Source organism: Pelophylax lessonae (assembly GCF_965119305.1).
Source record: "Pelophylax lessonae genome assembly, chromosome: 1".
NCBI lineage: Eukaryota > Metazoa > Chordata > Amphibia > Anura > Ranidae > Pelophylax > Pelophylax lessonae.
The window spans coordinates 569,387,990-569,413,260 of record NC_138768.1 but is presented as its reverse complement, the minus strand read 5'-3'; the positions used below and the strand labels follow the sequence as shown (position 1 = coordinate 569,413,260).

The following is a 25,271-nucleotide window of genomic DNA, read 5'->3' as shown; positions in this document are numbered from 1 at the left end:
CAGTTTCTGCTCAACCCCTTGTTGCAGAAAAGCTAATATTCGACTAATCGAATAAGACCGAGGACGGAACCCCAAAGGTTCACACCATGCAATGTAGGACTTCCATGTGCGATGATAAACCTTTCTGGAAGTCGCTTTCCTTGCTTCAACTAGAGTAGGAATAACTGAAGCTGACAATCCCTTGTCCTTCAGCACCTGGGTCTCAATAGCCAGGCCGTTAAAGCCAGCGATCGTAAAGCAGGATGGAAGATCGGTCCCTGAGACAGTAGGTCCTCCCTGAGAGGAAGTCTCCACGGGACGTCCGCCACCAGTCTGACCACGTCGGCGTACCAAGCTCGACGAGGCCAGTCCGGAGCTACCAGAATTACTGGAATTCCTTCCTCTATCCTGCGAAGAAGTCTTGGCAGCAACGCGAGAGGAGGGAAGGCATACATTAGCTTGTATTGCCCCCACGGGGCGATCAGTGCGTCTGCGGTTTCTGCTAGAGGATCGCGGGAGCGAGCCACGAATCTCTGAACTTTCCTGTTGAATCGTGATGCCAACAGATCCACATCCGGGGTGCCCCACCGTAGGCACAACTGGTGGAAAACGTCTGGATGGAGGGACCATTCCCCCTGATCCAGAGTCTGACGGCTGAGATAATCTGCCTGCCAATTCTCCACCCCCGGAATGAACACCGCAGAGATTGCTGGAACAAATCGTTCCGCCCAGCGAAGAATGCAAGCCACTTCTTTGGCCGCTCGGACACTCTTGGTGCCCCCCTGGTGATTGACATAAGCCACGACCGTGGCATTGTCCGACTGGATCCGAACCGGGCTGCCCTGGAGCTGCTCGGTCCAGTGAATCAGACAAAGTCTGATCGCTCTCAGTTCCAATACATTTATCGATAACCTGGATTCTTCCGGGGACCAAAGTCCCTGGACAGATAACTGACCGAGAATTCCTGCCCATCCGGATAGACTGGCATCCGTGGTCACTGTCGTCCAATATATTGGCAGAAATGACCTTCCCTGGCTGAGCATCGGAGACCGAAGCCACCAGACCAGAGACTCTCTGGTCTGTTTGCTCAATCGGATCTGATTGTCCAGGGATTCCGGATTCCGATTCCATCTGAGAAGAATCTCTTGCTGAAGAATTCGGGTATGGGACTGGGCAAATGGGACTGCTTCGAAGGAAGCCACCATCAACCCCAGAACCCTCATGCAAGTTCGAAGAGAAGACCAGCTGTTGGATAGTAACAACTGGACTGCTGATTGAATCTTTCGGAGTTTCCCTACCGGAAGAAAAACCCTTGTCCTGACTGTGTCTAGAATTAGACCCAGATATTCGAGCCTCTGGGTGGGAACCAGAAATGACTTTTGCTGGTTCACCAGCCACCCGAATTCCTGTAAAGAAATCATAGTAATTTCTATGTTTTGTAGCAAGGTCTGAGGACACTCTGCATGAAGCAGAAGATCGTCTAGGTAACCAAGGATCGATATGCCTCTTTGGCGCAGAAGTGCCAACATTGGGGCCAATACCTTCGTGAAGACCCGCGGAGCCGTGGCGAGACCGAAAGGTAACGCCACAAACTGATAGTGGTTCTCTTCTACGGAAAAGCGTAGAAACCGCTGATGTCCTGGGAAAATGGGAATGTGAAGATATGCGTCCTTGGTGTCTATGGACGCTAGGACATCCCCTGGATGCAGGAAGGCTGCTACTGTGCGAATGGACTCCATTCTGAATCTTCTTATGTTGACAAAAGAATTGAGTGCCCTTAAGTCCAGAATTGGACGCACTTTGCCCTCTTTCCTGGGTATTGTAAATAGGTTTGAATAAAACCCTAGAAACCGTTCTGTCCAAGGAACGTGGACTACCACTCCTTGTTGTAGTAAATCTGTGACTGCTCTCCGCAGATCTTCTAAACGATCCGGGGATAGTCGGATATTGGAAGGGAAGAATCGCGCCGGTGGGAGAGATCGAAACTCGATCTCGTACCCTGACCTTATGACTTCGCAAACCCATTTGTCCGGGATTCTGGAAAGCCATGGATCCGGGAACCGGCGAAGACGTCCCCCCACCCCAGTTATGGGTGGGGGCGCACCTTCAGGCTTTGGACGGTTTATCTTCAGGTCTGGAGGGGGCGGGCTTTTGCTTGCCCGACCAACGACCCCTGACGCCTCCTGCAGGAGCTTTGGAGGACTTAGTTTTTTCACCCGCGGGACGAAAAAACCTCTTGTAAGCAGAAAAAGAAGGCCCTCGTCTTTGACGAGTTCCTTTACCTTTAAAATTTTGCGGTAAAAAGGTGCTCTTTCCACCCGTGAGATCCTTAATGATCTCATCTAAGTTGGCTCCAAATAGACGCTCTCCTAAAAAGGGGATATTAGCCAATGCTTTTTTGGAACCTTGGTCGGCTAACCAACCTTTTAACCACAGTGTACGCCTGAGAACCACTGCTGAGACTGATGCTCGCGCCAATAATGGAGTGGCGTCTAACGCCGCATCACACGCAAACTGTAACCCCTGTATCATTTGTTCCAACAAATCTGATACCGCCTGAGGGACCTCTTCTAAGTCCCGGCGTAACCACTTGGTCCATTCAGTTACAGCCTGCGAAACCAGACCAATAGCTATTATAGGTCTGAAAGCTGATCCAATCAAGGAAAACATGGTGCGAGACATAGCTTCTATCTTGCGATCCACTGGATCTTTAAAAGACGGAGCGTCTTCTAGAGGAATAACCGTGGCTTTATTCAATCTAGCAATTGGTGAATCCACCACAGGTGGTTCTGTCCATTTCTTAATGAGGGTTTCCTCAAACGGATAACGCCTGTCAATGCGTTTAGAAATAGTAAAAGTGCGTTTTGGCAGACGCCATTCTTCTTCGATTGGATTGCCAAAACATTTGGGCAATGGAAAAACCTTCGCCACTTTGATGCGTTTTTTAGTCCCAAAAGGGATTTCAGTTTCAGCTATTTCCGATGGAATACCCTGTAACCTTAAGGTTTCTTGAACAGATACAATGAGTGCGTTTACCAACGCTTCCTCTCGGGCTATGGCGGATGCCGAAACATCCTCCTCGCTGTCTGAAGAGACAGGACCCGAAACACCAATCCCAGATGAAGTACCTGCAACTGCAGAAATAGGCTCAGAGTCTGAATCCGAGGTTTCAGATAATAAGGGGTTAGGCGGGGGTCGCTTTCTTGCGCCCTGTCCCTGACAAGCCACTTCCACCCGGGACACAAAAGTTTCCATAATAGCTGACAATGATTCAATTGTCAGTGGGGTGCTGGAGGATCCTGCAGACCCCTCGAGGGGATCCGGAGGAGATACATGAGTGGCAGGGTCCATGTTAATTCAGGACACCTTTGCCAGCAAAACAAAAAAACTTTTTTTTTTTTTTTTTTGTGTGTCTCCCCCTAGCGCAATAGCGCCCCTCAGAGTACCTGCTTCTCGATCCCACAGAGAGAGAGAGGGACCCCCAAGGCTCACCAACCGATGCAGTGAAGTTTCCAACCAACTGCAGTCAGCGTCTATCTTTTACAGACTGGAAGGAGCTGTTGCTTTTTCCCGGGTAGAAGGACGTGGCTCCGCCCCCTGTGTACGCCTTCCGGCGTTCCCAGCTCTCCACTAGGTAGCTGGGCGCACGAAACATGGCCGCCCCCATAGAAGAGACATAAGACTCCAAAAACATGGCGGCCGGCGTGACCTGAGGACATACATGCACTTGGTCTACGGCAAAATGGCGGCGGACCGCCGAAATCGTTTTCCCAGCACATCCACCTGCATCTCTGCTAAGAGGCGATATATGGATCTACAGGAGATACACTACAAATAAGGTAGGATCATACCTCCTATGTCTGCTGTAATGTTACAGTCTGCTGGGTAGAGTGTTAGCTCTCAAACCAAGTCCACTTCCCACAAACACATGCTGTATTACAAGGGGGACTTGTAAGTATCAGATATATACTGACCATATATGGAGGGGCCCATAATTCATACTGCCTCATAACGAGGAAAGAAAAAAAGGGAACGTTTACTCACCATACCGAACCGACAGGCACCCTCTCTTCACAATACCCTCTCCACCGGGGTGGGGGTTTGTGGACCACTCCGGACGCCTCGACTCTCTGGTTCCTGGCGTCCAAGCGAGACTTTTAACTCGCAAGGTCAGTCCCTCCACTGGGACTCCGTCGCGGCCGACCCAGCGCGGAGCTCTGGTCTGCACGCGCTCGTAGGCAGAAACCGGGGTGACCACTGGATCTCAACATCCAGCCCGTCGCCCGGCCCCGCATACTTACTTGAATGCGTCGCGGCCGACCAAGCGCAATGCCATGGTCTGCGCGCGCTCGTAGGCCGGCTGGGGTGACCACAAGTGTCGCCCAGTCCGGCATTTTTGCTTGAAGATCTCACAGGAAAAACACTGGAGAAAAACTACCTAAAAAAATGTCTTTTTCTTAAAGAAAAAAGTCTTGCCAGGACCAAAAGATCCCAGCAAGGAACTTAGGTCCTTACTCCTGACTAGACAGAAAAAAACTGATTCCCTGTAGCAGAGAGAGGGAGGATATACCCTCAGGGACTGCCCCTAAGGTGGAGCCAGAACGTTTTGTCTTTCTGCCTAGTCCTACTCCTGCGGGGACAACATAACCCAGCTCGAGAATCAAGAAGACTACGTCTGTCAATGAGCGATAGAGAAAGTCTGTTTTATCCAACTAGCTATGGTGGCTTTTGAAGCTTTTTCACCCCCTATGTGTACCAGAGAAAAGCACAAATAGGGTATCACACTTCCTAAAGGTTTTAGTCACCTCCAGGTAGGTCAGAAGAGCTCTGACATCCAAAAAACTAAAATTCTTCTCTTTTTCATTATTTGGAGAACTACAAAAGGTAGGTAGTACAATATCCTGTGCTCTATGGAAGGAAGTAGCTACCTTAGGTAAAAACCCTGGATCGGTTTTTAACACTATTCTGTCTTCAAAAATCATAAGACAGGGTCCCCCAATTGAGAGGGCCTGCAGTTCACTAACTCTTCGAGCTGACGTCACTGCAACTAAAAATGAAGTTTTCAGAGTGAGTAGTCTGTTAAGTCCTTCAAGGTTTCGAAAGGGACCATTATCAAAGCCTGAAGGACCAGAGATAGGTTCCAAGTTGGACATGTTCTGACCACTGGAGGCCTAGCCCGGGCAATAGCCTTAAAGAATCTAGTTATAATGGAATTTTTCCGAAGGGAGTACTGAAGAAAAATGCTAATGGAAGCAGCCTGCACTTTCAAGGTACTAAGGGAAAGGCCCTTATCAATGCCCTCTTGGAAAAATTCCAAAATAGATGGTACATCTGGGAGATGGCCTGTGTTTTTCAGCCATACAAGAGTGAAACTTTTTCCATACTTTGGAGTATATAGCTCTCCTGACAGGTTTTCGACAATTGATCAAGGTCTTAATTACTTTGTCTGAGAATCCCTGGGAACTTAGTATCTGCTCTTCAGATACCAAGCTGTTAGGTTCAAGGATTTGATGTGTGGATGGGTCACTGGACCCTGAGTCAACAGGTCTTGTCTCCAGGGCAAGATTATTGGAGGCTTGGAGGTTAGGGCCTGTAGGCGTGAAAACCATGGCCTTTTGGGCCAAAAAGGGAGCTATCAGAATCATATTTGCGTCCTCTTGGAGGAATTTCCGGAGGACTTCTGATATTAGCCTGACTGGAGGGAGGGGATAGCAGAAATTGAAAGACCAGGGGTTCGCAAAGGCGTCCACCCCCAGGGACTGATCCCATTGATTCAGGGGGAAAAAAAAAAAAAAAAAAAACTTTTGTTTTGCTGTTTGTTTGGGCTGCAAAAAGGTCCACATCTGGAAGGCCCTATTTGGTTGCAATATCTGCAAAGTCCTTGGGATTGAGGGACCAATTGTCCCGACACACCAGGTGGCGGCTGAGGTGGTCTGCCAAGACATTCTGAGTCCCCTTAAGATGAATAGCTGAAATGGATGCCAGGTTCAGCTAGGCCCAGGGAAAAATTTTCTGGGCTAAGCTCTGTAACCCTTGACTCCGTGTACCTCCCTGCTTGTTGAGGTACGCCACTGTAGCTATATTGTCGGATAGAATCTGCAGATGACTCCCCTTTATGTTCATCTGAAAGACCTCTAAAGCTTTTTGTACTGCCATGAGCTCTTTCTGATTTGACGAGGTTTGAGCTTCCTGTTAGGACCATTCTCCCTGAGCCAACTGGTTCTGGAGATGGGCCCACCATTCGGAAGAGTTTGCGTCTGTGGTTATTCTTTGAGATATTTGAACAACCCAGTTTTGTCCGTCTGTAAGGTGAAGAGATGATCTCCACCACCATAGGGTTCCTTTTACCCTGGTGGGAATTTTCACCTTCAGTTCCAAGGAAACTGGAAGTCCGTCCCAGTTCTTTAACAGGAACCATTGGAGGGGACGTTGCTGGTACCTTGCCCAAGGGACAGCTGGGAAACAAGAAGTCATGAGGCCTATGACTCTTGTTATGTCCCTGAGTGAGACCCACTGGCTGGTCTGTAAAGAAGCTACCATGTGAAACATTTTTAAAACTGAGTTCTGGGGAGAAAAATCCTTTGATCCAGAGAGGAGATCTCGTATCCAAGATAAGTCACTCTCTGGGAGGGTGCCAGGCAAGATTTCTGTTTGTTGATCATCCATCCCAGTGATCCAAGGAACTCCTGAACTATATGGAGGTCCTCCTTTAGTTTGTGATCTGAATCCGCCACTACCAGGAGATCGTCCAGGTAGGGGGTGATCATAATGGACTTCAGTCTCAGTGGAGCTAAAGCTTCCCCCCTGGACCTTGGTGAAGATACGGGGGGCTGAGGATAATCCGAAGGGCAGTGCCCGAAATTTATAGTGTTTGACCTCTGGTCCTAGTTTCACTGCCAGTCTTAGAAACTTCTGATAAGCCAGGTGAATGGGGATGTGGAAGTAGGCAATCTTTAAGTCCAGTGTCTCCATGAAACATTTTGGATACAGCAAGCTTCTTATGGAATAAATTGTTTCCATTGTATCTTATCGAAAGATTTAATTTTCATAGGTTTAAAATCAGTCGATAACTCCGAGGGTTTTCTTATTACAAAAATGTGGGAATAAAACCCTTTTCCCTGTTCCTCCTGGAACAGGTATCAAAACCTTCTGATCTACTAAGTCTCCAATCTGGAGACTTAGTGCAGCTGCTTTGGCAGGATCCTTTGGCAGACTGCTAATTAATATCCTAAGGGTTGGGAATTGAACTCCAGTCTGTACCCTGTGGATATTAGGTTCAGAATAAATGGGCTTGATGTAATTTTCTTCCACTGTGGGAGGAAAGCCCTCAATCTTGCGCCCACATTGTGAAAGGAGTCATTGATGTTTGGCGGGGTGCTGAGGAGGGTGAAACAGGATGTTTCCCCTACCCCTACCTTTGTGGCTGGTCCAATGTTTCTTGTACCCGGTCTGCACCTCCTGTGGTCCTTGCCGTTTGCCCCTGCTCTGAAAAAAACTTTCGAGTATATGGGGGTTTTTTTTTTTTAAATCTTTTCTAGAAATGATTTATTTTTGTCAGCAGTATATTCCAGAACTTCTGTCAGTCCAGGGCCAAAGAGATGATCCCCTGTGAAGGGGAGACTACAGAGGCGTGCTTTGGACACACAGTCACCAGACCATGACTTAAGCCAGAGACCTTTCCTGGCTGAATTTACTAGGGCTGAGGTTCTGGCTGTCATTCTAACCGACTCAGCGGAAGAATCAGCCAAGAACCCCACTGCCTGAAACAAAAGGGGGAAGGATTTAACAATCTGATCCCTAGGTGTCCCAGGTAATAAGTGGGATTAAATCTGTGAAAGCCATAACTCCAAATGTCTGGCTATACAGGTAGATGCGAAAGCTGGTTTTAGACTCATTGCCGAGGCTTCCCAAGCTCTGCGCAACATGACATCGTTCCTTTTGTCCATTGGGTCTTTAAGTCAACCCATGTCCTCAAATGCCAGATCTATATACCTTTTGAAATATTGGCAAGAGGGGCATCTAGCTTTGGAATTTTATTCCATGGTTCTTTGCTGTCATCAAAAGGGAAACCTCCTTTTTAAAAGGATTAGAAAAAAATGGTTTCCTTTCAGGATTTTCCCATTCCTGCTTGATTGTATATAGCAAGGAGCTGTGTACAGGGAAAACTCTAGCATTTTTCTTACGAGTTACATACATAAGATCATGCTTGGATAATTGCACCTTCTCCTCCTCAATTTCCAGTGCGACATACACTGCTTTAAGTAGTTCATCTACATCATGAAGGGATAATTTTAATCTGGAACCTCTATAGGATTCTTTTTCCCTGGGTTCCTCCCCAGATCCAGACTCCTCAAATGAGGAATGGGGGGGGGGACTCTGATTGTTCCCTAGTGTCCTCATACACACTTCGTGTTGGTTTAGACACCGATGTAGGGACCTGGTAGGGACCTGGGATACAGGGACTTGTACTGGAGTTTGTAACTAAGCCATAAGGGTCCTAAATTAACTGAAAGTTGAGGTTAGCTCATCCCTTACTGAGGTCAACATCCTTTGTGTGGATACAGTAGGGTAATCTAAAACAAGATTATCTATACATGTGCAGCACACCGTTTTGTTCCAAGTGGAACTTAGCTTGGTCCCGCAAACTGCACATTTCTTTTTGGGGGGCTGCACCTGGACCTTGTCCTGAGCCTTGGTCTATAACAATAGAAAACACATAACTAGTTACGACTCCCCAATTCACCCACCCACAGAGTGTGTACAGGGTAAAGAAATAGTGCCTCATTCTACCAACCCGATTTAACTAAAAGGGGGGAGGGAAGGGTAAAAAGACCACCACAGGTATATGCTGGAAGGGAAAATTCCCCATCGCTTACCTGGTAGGTGACGGTGCCAGAGCCTGCCTCTACCGCCTGAGCGGCTGCTGTCGTGGGATCCATCCTGCTCTGTTTGGTTGTCCGCAGCCTGTGCTGGGCTTCACCTTACACCGGCAGCCCAGACATCTCCCGTTCGTGCCTTTGGAAATGGGAACTAGTGTTTCCGGCGCCCGAGGATGTGCGTCACTGCGCCGGAAGTGACCTGTGCCGCTTCCTAGGGCCAGAGTGCAACACTGGAGTTACGCCCTCTCCGCTCGTGGCGCCAAATCCAAACTTGCCAGTTACCCAGCAGAATTGGCGGCGTCACAGGTACACAGCCTGTGCTGCTCCAAGGACACCGCCACGAACGGAAGACTCCCCATGCGATCCAATGACGACATTCACGGTCCTGCCCCTGTGGACCACGAGATACAGGAGAGAAGCGGTCAGCCCCTATTGCAACAAGTAAGGGTACCACACTTGGGCTAGGAGAAGATGCATTCTTTCGATCCCGGTCTTTTTAGGACAGTTCCATGAGACCAGGAGCTTCAGTTCCAGGAACATGTTACCCCCTGCCCGGAGGAAACACTAATACTGAAGGTGAGGACTAGGGCGACGCCTTTAATTTGATTAGAATGTGTTTCCTGTCCTGGTAGGAGGAGCCCTAGGTCTCATGGGCTGTCCTGGAAGGCGACTTGAGAAAAAAAAAAAAAAAAGTTTTGCCTTTAGTTCTACTTTAACAGTATTCACAGGGAGATTTCTTGGAATGGTCAGTTTTATGTGTATACAAAGCTGTATCATGTAACTATATTAGTCACCACCTATAACCACACAACAATGCATACCTGCAGCTTCAAGTAGAGCCTCCAACCTAGCCTGTGTTTCAGGATCGACTGTTCTTAAATCTGTTCCATCGGCTGTGCCTGATAACAGTAGTTTAGATGCTGTTTCTAGCATTGGGTTTTCCAAATCATCTTGGTCCAGGATGAAGGATTCCACCTGGAAAAAAAAATAAATAAATAAAGTTGGCGATAAAATAAAACTCAGGTATCATTACAGCTCTTATAAACGGTTACCGTCAGTTTTATATAGTTTAGGATTTATACAGATTTCCAGTTTTTCCCAATAAATGGCAGGTATGACAAATGCCTGCTATAAGATAACTACAGCAGAGTTAAAATCTTGTTTTAGTGATGTCCGTTTTAAGTTTTCTTATCCTACTACCTCTAGCTTCTGAACAAATCTCAGGAGCCAATTTACACAATCGAAATGAGTGTTTTTTCCGAACGTTTAAGCCTTCTCTACTGCTTCGGTTCTCAATAGCAGTAGGGTTATGCTGCCCCCTACTGGAGTAGGACACTAGGCAGAAAAAAGTTCTGGCTACGCCTATGGGCAGTGGCCAGGGGGTATACCCTTTCTCCCTGCTATAGGATGTCAGTTTTGTATCAAAGCAGTGTCAGAGAAAAGCATACGAACCCAACAAAAATCCCATTTCTCCATCGTTCATTGACGGACGCAGTCTTCCGTTCTAAATAGCAGTAGGGACGTCCCAAAGCAGTGTCATAAAACATGAGGGGTGGGAATAGCCGAAAATAATTCCCTAAGGCTGAACCACAGACAACCAGGCAACATAGGACTCATCAAAACAACAAGATGAGACCCACCTGAAAAAAAACATTAAACACCCTAAAAGGGAGACTAAAAACACCCTTAAACATCAGCCTGCAAAACTTTGCGGCCAAAGGAAGCATCTGCAGATGCCAGCACATCCACCTTATAAAACTTTGTGAAAGTATGAACAGACGACCATGTAGCCGCCTTGCAAACCTGAACCACAGATGCCTAATGGTGAAAGGCCCAGGAAACACTAAGCGCCCGAGTAGTGTCCCTTAACAGGGAAAGGTGGAACCTGACCCTTAATTGAATAAGCCTGCACAACCGTCTGTCTGATCCATCTGGAAATAATCACAGCAGACGCAGGCAGCCCTTTCTTTGGTCCATCCGTGAGGACAAATAGCGAATCTGACTTCCGAAAAGACTCAGTAGTCGCCAAGTACACCCTGGGTGCCCAAACCACATCCAATGTAAGTAGTGCGAATTACTTAGGATGGCTTGGGAAACAGAGGGTAACAATGTCCTCATTTAAATGGAAACCACCTTCAGAAGGAAGGACGGATGCGGACGAAGTACCACTTAATCCCTAAGAAACCACCAGATAGGGAGAATGACTGGACAACGCCGCCAGTTCCGAAGTAGTAATAGCCAACAAGAAGGGCACCTTCTAAGATAAAGTAAGCAGGGGAATTTCCCGAATATTTTCAAAATGAGGTTTCTGGATAGCCGACAGCATCAAATTAAGATCCCAAGGGGGCAACGGAGGTCGCACCGGAGGAGCCAAAATGTCACACCCCCACTCCCTACGTACCAGGGAATTGGTGGCTAATGGCCTTTGGAAAAAAGTTGCCAAGGCCGAAACCTGACCCTTGACAGTACTGAAGGCCAAGTTTCGATCAACCCCCTGTTGAAGGAAAGCCAAGATCCGAGCCACCGAGCAAGGGGGAACCCCAAGAGACTCAGACCACGCAATATACGACTTCCAAGTGCGATGATAGATCTTTCTAGAAGTTGCTTTTCTCGCTTTAAGCAGAGTGGGAATAACCAAAGCAGACAATCCCCTGTCCTTCAGCACCTGGCTTTCAACAGCCAAGCTGTCAAAGCCAGCGACCGTAAAGCAGGACGTAACATCGGTTCCCGAGACAGCAGATCCTCCCTGAGAGGAAGTCTCCAAGGAACATCTGCGACTAGCCTGACCAGGTCAGCGTACCAAGCCCGGCGAGGCCATTCCGGAGCCACAAGGATGACTGGAATCCCTTCCGCCTCGATCCCGCAAAGAAGTTTTGCCAGCAAATTGAACGGGGGAAAAGCATGCATCAGTCGATACTGACCCCACGGAGCCACCAGCGCGTCTGTGGCGTCTGCCTGAGGGTCCCGAGAGCGGGCCACAAACCTCTGCACTTTCCTGTTGCTCCGAGATGCCTACAGATCTACGTCTGGAGTGCCCCAACGAAGGAAGGGCTGCTGGAGCACCTCCGAAAGGAGAGACCATTCCCCTGGAGCCAAGGTCTGCCAACTGAGGTAATCCGCCTGCCAATTTTCCACTCCTGAAATGTGAATGACGGAGAGAGCTGAAACAAAGCGTTCCAACCCCCGAACGATGCCTACCACCTCCAAGGCCGCAAGGACACTTCTGGTGCCCCCTTGGTGATTGACATAAGCCACAGCCATGGCATTGTCCGATTGAATGTGCACCGGACAGCCCCGAAGGTGCTCCGTCGAGTGGATTAGGCAAAGCCTGATTGCTCCACAACATTGAACGGTAACATGGATTCCTCCAGAGACCAGACCCCTTGAGCAGAAATCTTGTCAAGGACACCTCCCCACCCGAACAGACTGCTATCCGTGGTGATCACTGTCCAATATATGGGGAGGATTTTCCTTGTTTGAGCGTCGGGGATCGAAGCCACTATAACCGGGACCCCCTGGTCACCTGGCTCAACTGGATCGGATTGTCCAGAGAACTTGGATCTTTGTTCCATTTGAGAAGAATTTCCTTCTGGAGTATTCTCGTGTGAAATTGAGAGTAAGGTACCGCCTCGAAGGAAGACACCATTTGTCCCAGAACTCTCATACAAGCCCGAAGGGACAACCATTTGCTGGACCTCAATAGCTGAAGCGCAGACTGGAGTTTTAGGAGTTTGTCTGGAGGAAGAAACATCCTGGCTGAGGACGAGTCCAAAGTCAGGCCCAGATAGTTCAGCCTCACAGAAGGAACCAAAGACGACTTATGGAGAATCACAATCCACCCGAACTCCTCCATAGTTCGAGGTGACCTCTAAGTTTGTCACCAGCGCCCTGGGAGAAGCAAATCATCCAGGTAACCCAGGACTGATATCCCCCACTGGCGTAAAAGCCAGAACCGGTGTCTAACACCTTTGTGAAGACCCGAGGAGCAGAGCCGAGAACAAAGGGTAACGCCACAAAATTATAGTGATCCTCTCCCACGGCAAAATGCAGTAACCGTTGATGGTCTTGCACATATTGGGATGTGAAGCGAGGCATCTGATGTCTAAAGAGGCCAGGAAATCCCCTCACTGTAGGGAGGCCACCACCGTGCTAATGGATTCCATCTTTAGTTATTGTACTCTCACAAAGTAATTCAGTGCCTTCAGGTCCAGAACTGGACGCACCTTGCCCTCCTTCCTGGGGACCGTAAACAGGTTTGAGAAAAATCCCTGAAAACGTTCCGAGAACAGAACCGGAATGATTACTCCTTGTTGTACCAGGTACTGTACCGCGCCAAAGAGACTCTGTAAGTGTTCCGGGAACAGTCCCACTTTGGAAAGGGAAAACCTTACCGGAGAGAGATCAAAACTCAATCTTGTAGCCAGACACCGTATGACCTCATGCACCCACTTGTCTTGTATTCGGGATGGCCACAGATCCGGAATCCGGCAAAGACGTCCACCCACCCCAGATACGGGTGAGGGCGCACCTACAGGTCGAGGGGCCTTATCTGCAGGAGCCCTTTAAGGACTGATACTTTATCACTCGTCCCTGAAGAACGAAAGTTTTTTAGGTGCTGCGACGAGGGTCCATAACCCTTGTTAGCCTGTGGAAGAAAGACCTTTAATAATGTGATCAAGGGTAGCCCCAAACAGGCGATCACCTTGAAAGGGTAGATAAGTCAAAACCTTCTTAGAAGTCTGATCCACAGACCCGCATTTTAGACTTAGTATACCCTGGAGAACCGCTGCCGACACCAACGGTGGCGCCAATATTGTAGCCGCATCCAGCGAGGCGTCGCAAACAAAATGCAGCCCCTGAAAGGCAGGGTCAAGTTGTACCCCCTCCAGGTCATGGCGTAGTAACTTAGCCCATTCAGTCAAAGTTTGTGACACAAGGGCAATAGTAAACACCGGTCTGAGCGCAGACCCCGCCAGGGAGTACATATTGTGAGCCACAGACTCCGCCTGTCTGCCAGGTTCTTAACCACTTTACCACTGCTCACAGTAATATTACTGCGGCAGAGTGGCTCGTTATCGTCTGACGACGTAGTACTACGTCGTTAGACACTCCCCCTTCTGGGCGGCGCTTGCGCGCCGCCGGAGGCTCGCTCCCGCTGTTTTCATTCACAGCGGGAGTCGGGCCAGGGGAGGAGCAGCGGCGATCGCCGCTGCTCTTACCCGATCGTCGGGGATCGAGTCTGGAGATCCGCCCGCTGTGTGTAAACACAGCGGGCGGATCTCCATAGTGACAGGGAGTGACAGATCGGACTGTTCAGCATAGCTGGACATCCGATCTGTCCATGACTCACTCAGTCACCTCCCCCCCTACACGTCAGTAAGCACCAGGCATACATTAACCCCTCCCTCTCCAATAAAATTAACCCCTTCCCTGCCAGTGTCATTTTTACAGTAACAGTGCATATATATAGCACTGATTACTGCAGTAATGTCACTGGTACCCCCAAAAGTGTCAAAAATGTCAGTCAAGGGTCCGATCTGTCCGCCGCAATGTCGCAGTCCCGCAAAAAAAAAAAAAAAATCGCAGATCGCCGACATTACGCGTAAAAAAAAAAAAAAAACCACCAAAAATGACAGAAATCTTTCCCTTTGTTAGTAAACGCAATAACTTTTGCGCAAACCAATCAAAATACGCTTATTGCGATTTTTTTTACCAAACATAGGTAGCAGAAAACAAATTGGCCAAAAATTTTTAAAAAAATTGGTTTTTACATCTTTTTTGGGGGGAATTTCATATAAAAAAAATGTTAAAAATGTATTTTTTTCAAAATAAACGCTCTTTTTTTGTTTATAGCGCAAAAAGTAAAAATCGCACAGGTGATCAAATACCACCAAAAGAAAGCTCTGTTTGTGGGGGAAAAAAGGACGTAAATTTCGTTTAGGTACGGCGTTGCACGACTGCGCAATTGTCAGTTGAAGTCGCACAGCGCCGAATCGCAAAAAGTGGCCTGGACGGAAGACAGCAAAACCCTCCGGTGGTAAAGTGGTTAAAGGATGGGGAATTCTCCACTGGGATCATGGGAGCTTTATTCAGTCTGGAGACCAGAGGGTCCATTTCTTAACAACGGACTCTTCAAAGGGGTAGCGCCTAGCAATCCGCTTAGGCACCCCAGGGGGACGCTTTGTGCAGTCCCACTCTTTTTTGACCATGTTGTCAAAATACGCAGGAAGGGGGAAAACCTTAACTGCTCTGGATGGTTCGTGAGTGCCAAAAGTGACCTGCGCCTCAGCTGCAGCTGAGTCCTCCATTTTCAGGGTCTCACGCAGAGATACAACCAGTACGTCCACCAGCACCTTTTTATGCGCTTTGGTGGAGGGAGATCAGAGGAGAAAGGGCACGAGGCAGGGAGAGTCCCGTCTGCGGTGGCTGAATCAGATTCAGTTGTAGGAGGGGGGGGGGGGGGGTGTTTTTTGGCACCCCGTCCCTTACAGGCCACCTCCACCTGGGACACAAAGGATTCCAAGACCGCCGACGGTGCATCTATGGATAGCTTGGATCCAGAGGGCCCTGCGGCCTCCTTGAGGGGGTCAGCTGGGGGAAAAAGTTCCGCAGGGTCAGCACCAGGGGAACCCCGCAGCAAAAAGTTTTTAAAAACGTCCCACCGCGTTACAATGCCCCCAAGAGGTCAGGCAGAATGCACAGAGACCACCCAGCAGAGAGAGCGAGAAAGAGATCCCCCAGACTCACCACCCCACCAAAGATGCACCAGGAAGGCACAGAATGTCTGTACAGCACGTGTCTGCAACAATCGCGATCCTCATAGAAAAAGCTGAGCGTCACGACCACAAAAAAAAAAACGCCTCTAGGGATTCCAAGAACATGGTCGCCATTGATTTACACTGGGATCCACCGCAAAATGGCTGTGCCGGATGTACCAAGATGGCAGCCGATCTCCTCAGCACATGTAGGCTACAAGAAAATGGCGGACCCGCACAGCCTACAGAGCTTCTAGAGGACCCCCTAGCCCAGTGATGGCGAACCTTGGCACCCCAGATGTTTGTTTGCGAACTACATTTCCCATGATGCTCAACTACACTGCAGAATGCGGGGGGTTGCTTGACAGGACAGAGGGGAACCTGGGAACGTGAGGGTGCAACTGTCCTGAGAAGGGGCCCACGTCCACCCCAAAATCCACCAGGGAGGAGGGGGGGTGGGAACAGTTTACTCACCATACCAGGAACAGGCAGGCGTCATCTCCTGACAGAACCCCGCGCCGCCAAAGTGGGGGGGGGGGGGCTGTTGGCCAATAGGAATGCTGCGACTTGGGCCTAGACCCGGTCGTATGCGACGTTTAACTCCCAGGACAAGTCCCCGTCCAGTGGGACTATGTCGCGGCCGACCTAGCGCGGAGCTGGGGTCTGCGCACGCTCTCTGGCTTGCTGGGGTGACCACTGGATCTATATATCCAGCACGCTGCCCGGATTCGGCATAGTTGCTTGTAGATCTCACAGGAAAAATAAAACCCGGTGAAAAAAACCTAACTAGAAAAAAAAAAAAAAAAAACTTTTCCCAGGACCAGAGATCCCAGCAAGGAACTAGGTCCTTACTCCTGACTAGGCAGATTAAAACTGACATCCTATAGCAGGGAGAGAGGGTATACCCCCTGGCCACTGCCCATAGGCGTAGCCAGAACCTTTTTCTGCCTAGTGTCCTACTCCTATAGGGGGCAGCAAAACCCTACTGCTATTGAGAACAGAAGACTGTCCCTGTCAATGGACAGAGAAATATTTGATTCATGACCTGTTGATCTATAAATCACCAACTCTCCTAGTTGCACAAAAGAATGCAGAAAAAAGTCAAAACCTTTCAGAGTGTCATATTGCGGTTTTAAAAATCGAGTGCACCAATGCACCAGAAGACAGCCTGTCACATGATTTAAGAAAGCAAGAATTACATGTGTTGCAATTATGCACAATGCTCACATTTCTTCCTCAAACAAAATTAAGAATAAAGTTCAAGGCTTTTGCATGAATGGGAACTAAAATGGGGATCAGCAACCTGTAGATTGCGATCTACAAGTAGATCAGGGTCTGGGTTTGCTGGCCCGCCATCCCAGAGCACCAGAGTACAATGCAGAGGGACTACTTGTGAAGTTGGAGCTGTAATAGGGAGCAAGGTGCCTTCTCTGTATTGTTGGCTCCTGTCCCATGCGAAGTAATACCAACTGCACTCCACCTCTTATCTCTGCTAGCGGTCTCCAGAGTGGTGCTAGCAGCAGGAAAGAAGAGATCTTCTGGTCAGTGTGAAGCAATACACTGGGCATAATAGTATAGGGCTGCTTTCACACTTATGTGCTGCGGTTTACCCACACCGTGGGTGCAGTGCAGTGTACCTGCAGCTTTCCTGCGCTTAGCCATACACTTCTATTATATCCTGCATGTTTGGTGCACTTCCTGAATGCAGGAGTTTTGGTGCGCTTACAGAAAGTCGCAGATGTACCACGGTGCAGGTAAATTGCAGCACATCGGGGGCTGTCAAACCGCGGCTAAAACTGCAGGGTTTTTTTTACCCCCCCCCCCCCCAATTTTATTTGTAAACAAGCCTTAAAGATGCCGCTGCCAAATACAACTAAGGGCTCATTCACAAGTGCAGCAGGCACTGCTGTTCCTGTGAAAAGCGATCTAAGTACCTGATTTAAACCAACGATTGCCGTGCAATGTACGCAATTGCACCACGGTAGTACGGCAATTAGAGGTTTAAATTAGGTGTGAAGAGGAGACACTGCATGGTGAGCTTTTACTTCACCCATTTGGTTAAGGTAGATTTCGTCCTCTTTAAGGTTGCCTACCCCTGATCAACAAACCAAGAAAAAAAAATGTAAGAATTGTACTGCTACAATTTAAAGCAGTAGTAAACCCCAAAACCTTAACAAAATATACAAAAGCAGCAGAAAATATGTCTCGCAGTGCAATCAAGAAGAATAAAGAACACATCTGCCCGATAATCTCTGCATGCGTAGTGCTTTTCATAGTTCCGGCACAGTGCTAGTATGAGATGAATGATTCTTGGGGCACGCGGGGGTGTTATCCTGCATCAGCCAAGATAGCCGAAGAACAGCACCTGGACACTAATGGGGGAATGCTGGGGCATATAACTTCACCAGTGGAGCATACAGTGCACGAGTATTCTTGTCTATGGTTACACTTTAACCCCTTAACAGCTTGCCGACCGCCGCACGACTATTTACTGCGGCGGTCAGCCCCTCACAGGCAAAGCGACGTAATACTACGTCACTAGCCTGTGAGGGTCTAGGGAGCGACCTCCCGATGTCCGCCGGTCACTCGCGATCGTCCGGTGCAGAGGGAGAAAGGCAGACGGCTAATGTAAACAAGCCGCCTGTCATTCTCCCTTGTGTAAGAATGGTGATCATACGGTTCTACTATGTAGGACCGTTGATCACTGTTCCTACACCTCAAGCCACAGCCAATCACAGTTAGAATCACGCCCCTAGGGACACACAACCCCTCCCCCTCAAAAAAAAAAGTTAACCCCCTTCACTGCCAGTGTCATTTTACAGTAACAGTGCATATGTATAGCACTGATTACTGTAGAAATGTCACTGGTAACTCCAAAAGTGTAAAAAATGTCAGTCATGATCAAAAAAATTTGCACAGGTGATCAAATACCACCAAAAGAAAGCTGTTTGTGGGGGAAAAAAAAGGACGTCAAATTCGTTTAGGTACAGTGTCTCACGACCGCGCAATTGTCCGTTAAAGTCACGCAGTGCCGAATCGCAAAATAGGCCCTGGTCAGGAAGGAGGTAAAATCTTCCGTGGCTTAAGTGGTTAACCCCAGCACCTCCCAGCCCTTTAAAAGATTTCTGATGCCTGGAAGCTGGGCAGGGATTTCTGATCATGTGACCACCATGATTAGCGGCCACAGCAGTCACATGATTAAAATGCTCCCGATCGCAAGTAGAGACCAGGAGCAGTTAAGTCACTAGTAACTGATGGGAGCGTGCATGGCACCGCTCCGTTTACATTCTGGTAAGCATATATACGGCCTCTCTGCATTAAGACCCGCCCACAGAGAGGCCACATATATGTGTACAGCCGGCACAAAGAGGTTAAAGAAGTTGTAAAGTCAGAAGGTTTTTAATCTTAAAAGGCTTTTTTATCTTAATGCATAGATTGTATTGTGTGCAGCAGCTGCCCCAGCAACCCCTAATATTTATCCAAGCCCCAAGTCTGTCTGTCCAGCGATGTCCTCGAGTCTCTCGACCGTCCGGGACTCTGCCTTCTGATTGGTCGAGACACAGCCATGGCATCATTGGCTTCCGCAGCTGTCAAATTCAGTTAAGCACTTAGGAAAGAGGGGGTGGGGCCGAACCGCAGCTCCGTGTCAGAATGGACAGAGTTGCAGCTCAGCTGCCCCCATAGCAAGGTGCTTGCTGTGGGGGCACTCGACAGGAGGGAGGGGACAGGAGCAGCGAAGAGGGACCCAAGAAGAGGAGGACCCAAGAAGAGGAGGACCCAGGCTGCCCTGTGCAAAACCAACTGCACAGAGGAGGTAAGTCTAACGTTTTTTAAAAAAAAAAAAAACAAGACTTTACAATCACTTTAAAGCTGCTAGTGCATTTAATACTTTCCTCTTCCCAGATTGATAATGCGGCTGTGCAAAGGTGTCTCCACTGCACCTCCATCCAGATTGAAAGACACCATACGATAGAAAATGTGTTACTAGCCAGAATTCCCGGATGAAAGGAAAAGAAAAAATACAGCCATTATTTTTAATGACTGGTAAAGCAGTAGTATTAGCTTTTTTAGTTTTTTTTGTGTTTAAGGCCACTTTAACTGTTAAGGACTCCCAGAATACATCTCGCAAACGTGCTGTGCTTGCACCCAAACTATGGTGCCACAGTACCATGTAGTATGGTGCAGCGGAGTTTTAAAAAAGGTAGTGCTTGCACTACTTTGAGCATTCCTGTATATTTAACAGCCCTTTCAAATGAATCGACCTGGTGCATTGGTTTTAAAATGCAGGGAATTATTAACCACATGTGGATGTTACATTTTTTTTTTCTTTATAAATTTTCCCAATAGTCATTTTGTATATTTACTTTATAATGTTTAGAAATAAATTATATTTGTGCACAGGCTAGGTAAGCTGCCCCTTCATTACAACACTTAAGCCAGAGAACTGACCGTTTAGTCAAAAATTGCTTAACTGAGAGGCTGTGCACACATGGCTCTATCTACACCCAGGAGGCACTGAATATTTGCATGGGCTCTGGAAGAAGATTCTAACAGAGGAAGAGGAAAGCTAGGGTGCCTTTTGTAAAGTGGCTTTCAAGGTTTTTTTTTTTTTTTTTTTTTTTCTTTTTACAAAATGTGTCCACAGAGTTAAAGTTACAATACGTTTTATTCTGAAAAAAAAAAAAAAAAATCAATACACATCCACTACTTGTGATCTATTTATTTTTCAATACATTCATTTCTTACTGTGCTTTTCTGCCTCCTAATATTTTGAACCTCTTTTCACTTTCATTTGGAACAAGCAGTGCACATTAGTTGTGGTCAATTTCATTGTATGCACACTACAGGTCCCATAGTCCATCTCAGGAGAGGATAGCTCATTTCTTCAAACAGTAGAACTATGGAAACTGAACATAGCCATCCTCTAAAAGGAATTTCAAATTTGGAGGAGGCTGCAAGCAATAGCCGGTACTTTGAGTTAAGAATATGTACTTGGATAGAATGTGTTTTTAAACAGGAGTATAGGGTATTTTTAAACCTTGCAGGAATCCCGCAATGGGAGAACTAGGTAGGCGGACATTGAAAATGTTAGTTACGTGACTGATTCTGGCTTTAAAGTGGTAGTGAACCGCACCAAAAAAGAAAAAAAAAAAACACCCTGCAAGACAGGAGTCACAAACCGCAGCATGGAGCTCTAAAGAAGAAAGGTATAGGTATGCCAGGCCTTCAGAGAGCATGCGCTGGCGGCATCACCGGCTGCATGCAGTGTGAATACCTCCTAAAAACAGTGCAAGGTTAGGAGATATTCACTGTACTTACAGACAAGTCTCATTATAGGCTTACCTGTAGGTAACACAAAGGAGTTTACCACTTTAAAAAGCAAGTCAAAACCGACCGTTAGACTTACCGGTAACGGGTGTTTCTACGCACCTTCCAAGACGGCAACACATTGGCGATGAGAGGATCCCCCCTATAGGAAATCAGTTTACAGCTGTTAAAAGACCCCAACCCTTCCCCTTGTTCCTCAGTTGTAAAAAAGTAATTCTCCCAACCGATTCACAAGGGTTATACAATCACTAGGTACTCGCTATTTACTGATCACATTCTTTCCTCACCCTTTTAACTGGGCGTGAAGTAGGCCTGCTGCCCTGGAAGGTTCGTAGAAACACCATTGCTGGCAAGTCTAACGATCCATTTTCTCTCTTCACCCTCCAGGACGGCAACACGAGAGGATAATCAAGTAACCGCAGGCCTACCTTGGGGTGGGACCACCGCCTGGAGTACCTTTCGGCAGAAGGCTAGGTCTTGTTGAGACAGCACCTCCACTTGGTAGTGCTTCAGGGAGGTGTCTTTGCTGGACCAGGTGGCTGCATTGCGAATCTGTTCCTAGGAAGAGCCCGCTTTCTCAGCCCATGAGGTTGCCAGAGCTCTGTTTGAGTGTGCTTTCAGCTTTGCTGGTGCAGGAATACCTGAAATCTCGTTTGACACGGAAATGGCTTGTCTGATCCACCTAGAGACTGAAGGCTTAGAAGCTTGAAGTCCCTTCCATGGTCAAGAGTAGAGGATTAAAAGATTAGATCTCCTAAAATCTTTGGTTCTCTAAATAAGTGAGGAGGCATCTCCTCACATCTAAACAATGAAATGTATTTTCTCCCTCATTCTTGGGGTTATCACAAAAGGATGGTAAGGATATCTCTTGAATTCTATGAAAGGAAGATGCTACTTTGGGCATATCTAGAGTATCTGGCCTGAGGATAATCCTATCTGGGAGGATCAACAAAAAAATGTTCTTTTAATAGAAAGACCCTGTAAGTACCCTACCTTCCCATCTGTTGCGATAGCTAATAAGGCGGCTAACTTAAGTGTCAAAAACTTAAAGGAAACCTCTTCAATTAGGTTCAAAAGGGCTTCTAGATAATTTCTAGAACCCTTGTTAGGTCCCCTCTATCGACAGGGGTAGCTGTATCCCTGCCCGACAAAATTATTATAACTAAAAAGGTTCTTTCGCTAGTCTCGCGTCTAAGAAAACCTGCTATTTGTACCCGAAGAGTGTTAACCGCCCACACCCTTCTCTACCCCATCTTGTAAAAAATCCAAGATTACGGGGACAGAGGTGGAAGACATCTGCTTCTGCCTATGCCAAGTTCAAAATGTTTTCCAAACCCAAGAGTAAACCTTTCTGGTAACAGGTTTTCTGCTCAGGAAGAGTATGAATCACTCTGCAACCCTTTATTCTAAGGATGTGGCGCTCACTAACCAAGCCATCAGTTGGGAGAACTGCAGCCTGGGGTGCAACACTGGACCCTGAGAGAGTAAGTCTGGGAGAATTGGAAGCTACCAAAGAGGCGCCACTAAAAAAGTGCTTATACGTTCACAAACCATGCCCTTCTTGGCCACCATGGCACCAACAGGAGGAGGGGAAGGCCCGGGGAACGACTGAGTTTCTGTATGACTCAAGGGAATAGACAAGAGGGGGAAAGGCGTAAGCCAACTTGAACCACCAGGTCTGGACAAGGGCGTCCAAGCCATCTGAGGGGGGGGGGGGGGGGAACCTCCTTGCTTTTTTTGTTCTTGAAACTGACAAAAGGGTCCATCTCTGGGCAGCCAAATGTTTGGACTGGCGTCTGAAACTCCTCCTGATTCATCTCCTATTCCCCCTGTCTAATAGGTTGGCGGCTGAGGAAATTGGCTTCCCAATTGCTCTTCCCTTTTGTGAATAGCCAACAAGGAAGCCACCCTTCCTTCCGCCCAGCCTAAGATATCTTTGGCTAGGTCTAGGAGGGGTCTGGACCTGGTGTCGTCTTGGTGATTAAGGTAGGCGACTGCCATAGCGTTGTCTGAGCATACCTGAACCTCCTTCCCTGAAATTGAACTTTACAAGGCCTTTAGGGCTTCGCCCACTTCTCTGAAATTGGAAGAAGCCTGAGCTAACTACTTGTTCCAGGCGCCCTGGGCTTTGGCCTTTTCTAGGCGCGGGCCCCCACCCCCAGGTTCTTGCGTCTGTGGTGACTTTCAGAGGGCCTCACTGATCCCAGAGCCTGCCCTTCTCCAGATTGCTTGGTACTGACCACCACTTTAGGGAAGAGGTTACCTGAGGGGTGAGGATTAAACTTCTGCCCAGGGACTCGATTTTTTTTGTCCCGGGAGGAAAGGTGGAAGAACTGAAAGTCTCTTGAGTGCAGTTGTGTCCAAAAACTGCTGGAATGCTGACATAAGCCCCAGAACTCTCTCCTAGGGCATAAGGGGGTCCCTATCAGCAGTTTTACTGATGAGACCACTTTCTCCACTTTTTCCTTAGGAAGAAAGCGCTTTTGTACCCGTGAGTCTATCCAGTAACCTAGATAGGTCTGAACCCAAGCTGGCTCCAGGGATGACTTTACCATGCTGACCAACCAGCCTAGCGTCTGCAGGACCGTTATCACCTTCCGGGTGTCTGATCTCACATGGCTTGCCGAATGACCAAAGATCAGTAGATCGTCCAGGTAAGGAATCAAAGCTATTCCCTGGAGATGAAGATAGGCCACCCCCCTCTGCTAGGATCTTTGTGAAAATCCTTGGACTGGCCACTAGACCAAAGAAGAGTGCCCTGAACTGTCAATGGGAGACCCTACTCTGGGTTACTACCGCAAACCTCAGGAAAGCCTGGTGTTCTGGATGAATCGGAACATGTAGGTATGCATCCATGAGATCCACAGTAGTCAAACACATCTTTTAACAGGTTTTTGCATACTGCATAGATACTCTCCATGGAAAACCTTTTATTCTAGGAACTGGTTTACGTTTCTGAGGTTTATGATAAGGCGGCATTTCCCCAAGGGTTTGAGTACCACAAACACGTGGGAGTAAAAGCCTGGATAAAGCTGGCTTTCTAGCACCCGCACCACCACTTGCTGTTCCACTATCTCCTGGATCTCATTTAATATAGCTCCTCTTTTTAATAAGTCCTTTGGAGGACGTGTTAATGTAATTTTTTGTGGGGGTTTTGACAAAATTGTAGGCGGTAGCCTTCTCGAATGAGTTGAGCAATGTATAGACTGACTGAGATTTCCTCCCACAGGGAAAATAAATAAGAGTCTGCTCCCACCTTGACTTTGGCGTCACTTCGCATCTTTGGAGCTAGGAGCTGGGGAGGGGGAAGAGCAAAGTACTTCTTGGTCTACCTCTCCCAAATATCCACTTCCTATTAGATTATTTTTTGGCTCTTTGCTGGTTTTGCCCCAGGCCACCACAACATTTTTTTTCCATTTATTTCCCTCCTGGGTTTGATAGGAAATGTATTCCCTTTCTCAGAGTATCTGGGACAAGACGTTATCCAGGCCTGAGCCAAACAGCAAACACCCTTCAAAAGAAGACCACGCATTTTCACCTTTGGAGGTGAAATCGCCTCCCCATGCTTTAACGCAGATAGCCCTCCAAGCTGAGTTAATAAGGGCGCCAGTTTTAGCTGAAGCTTTAACCGACTCAACCGCAGCATCAGACAGGTAAACAACAGCTTTCCCTACAACTGAAAGGGAATCTAACACTTCCTGAGACTTACCTCCCTGTAAAAAGGTGCTAAGACTTTCTATCCAGAAGTCTGCATTCCTGGCGACGCAGGTAGCAGCCAACGCTGGGGCCATAGTGGCTGAAGTTGCGTCCAATGTTTCGTTAGCAGGGACTCTGACCTACGGTCCATGGCATCTTTGATACTGCATGTATCCTCAAAAGGAGGAGAGGTCAAATCATTTAGTCACCTGGGACAGCAAAGCGCCCAGTCTAGTCTTGTAATTTTTCCAACTACTCCTTAAAGGGGAATCTCCACACTTTTGATCTGACCAAAGTCTTTTCAGGAATATCCCACTCTTGAAGAATTAAATCCTTCAAGGACTGGTGTACAGGAAATACTTTGGATTGGTTTTTAACCTAACCTCTATACATCCTATCCTGAACTGAAGTCTCCTTGGAAGGTTCCGGGATCCCTTCAGTGGCATAGATCGCCTGAAGGAGTCTTTTCAAGTCCAGACCAAACAGATAACTGTTCATCTTAGTCTCCTCTGCCTCACTATCTAGGTCAACCTCATCCCCAGAGCTGGGCTCAGACTTTGCCTGACTTTCTGCCTCTACTCAGTCCTCCTTCTCCATAGCTTGAGCAGGGGGAAGTCCCTGAGAAACAGGTAGA

The 25,271-nt window shown here is 47.8% G+C and overlaps 1 protein-coding gene across 4 annotated transcripts in view; it reads right to left on the bottom strand.

Moving 5' to 3' along the window:
- The window catches only part of ANKRD17 (ankyrin repeat domain 17), a 331,682-nt gene that overhangs the window by 247,736 nt on the left and 58,675 nt on the right, over nucleotides 1–25,271 (bottom strand). For all 4 annotated transcript variants that reach the window (XM_082265183.1, XM_082265182.1, XM_082265185.1 and 1 more), the window contains exon 2: nucleotides 9,680–9,833. In XM_082265183.1, coding sequence (XP_082121309.1) covers nucleotides 9,680–9,833 — 154 coding nt within the window. The remainder of the gene's footprint in view (nucleotides 1–9,679; nucleotides 9,834–25,271) is intronic.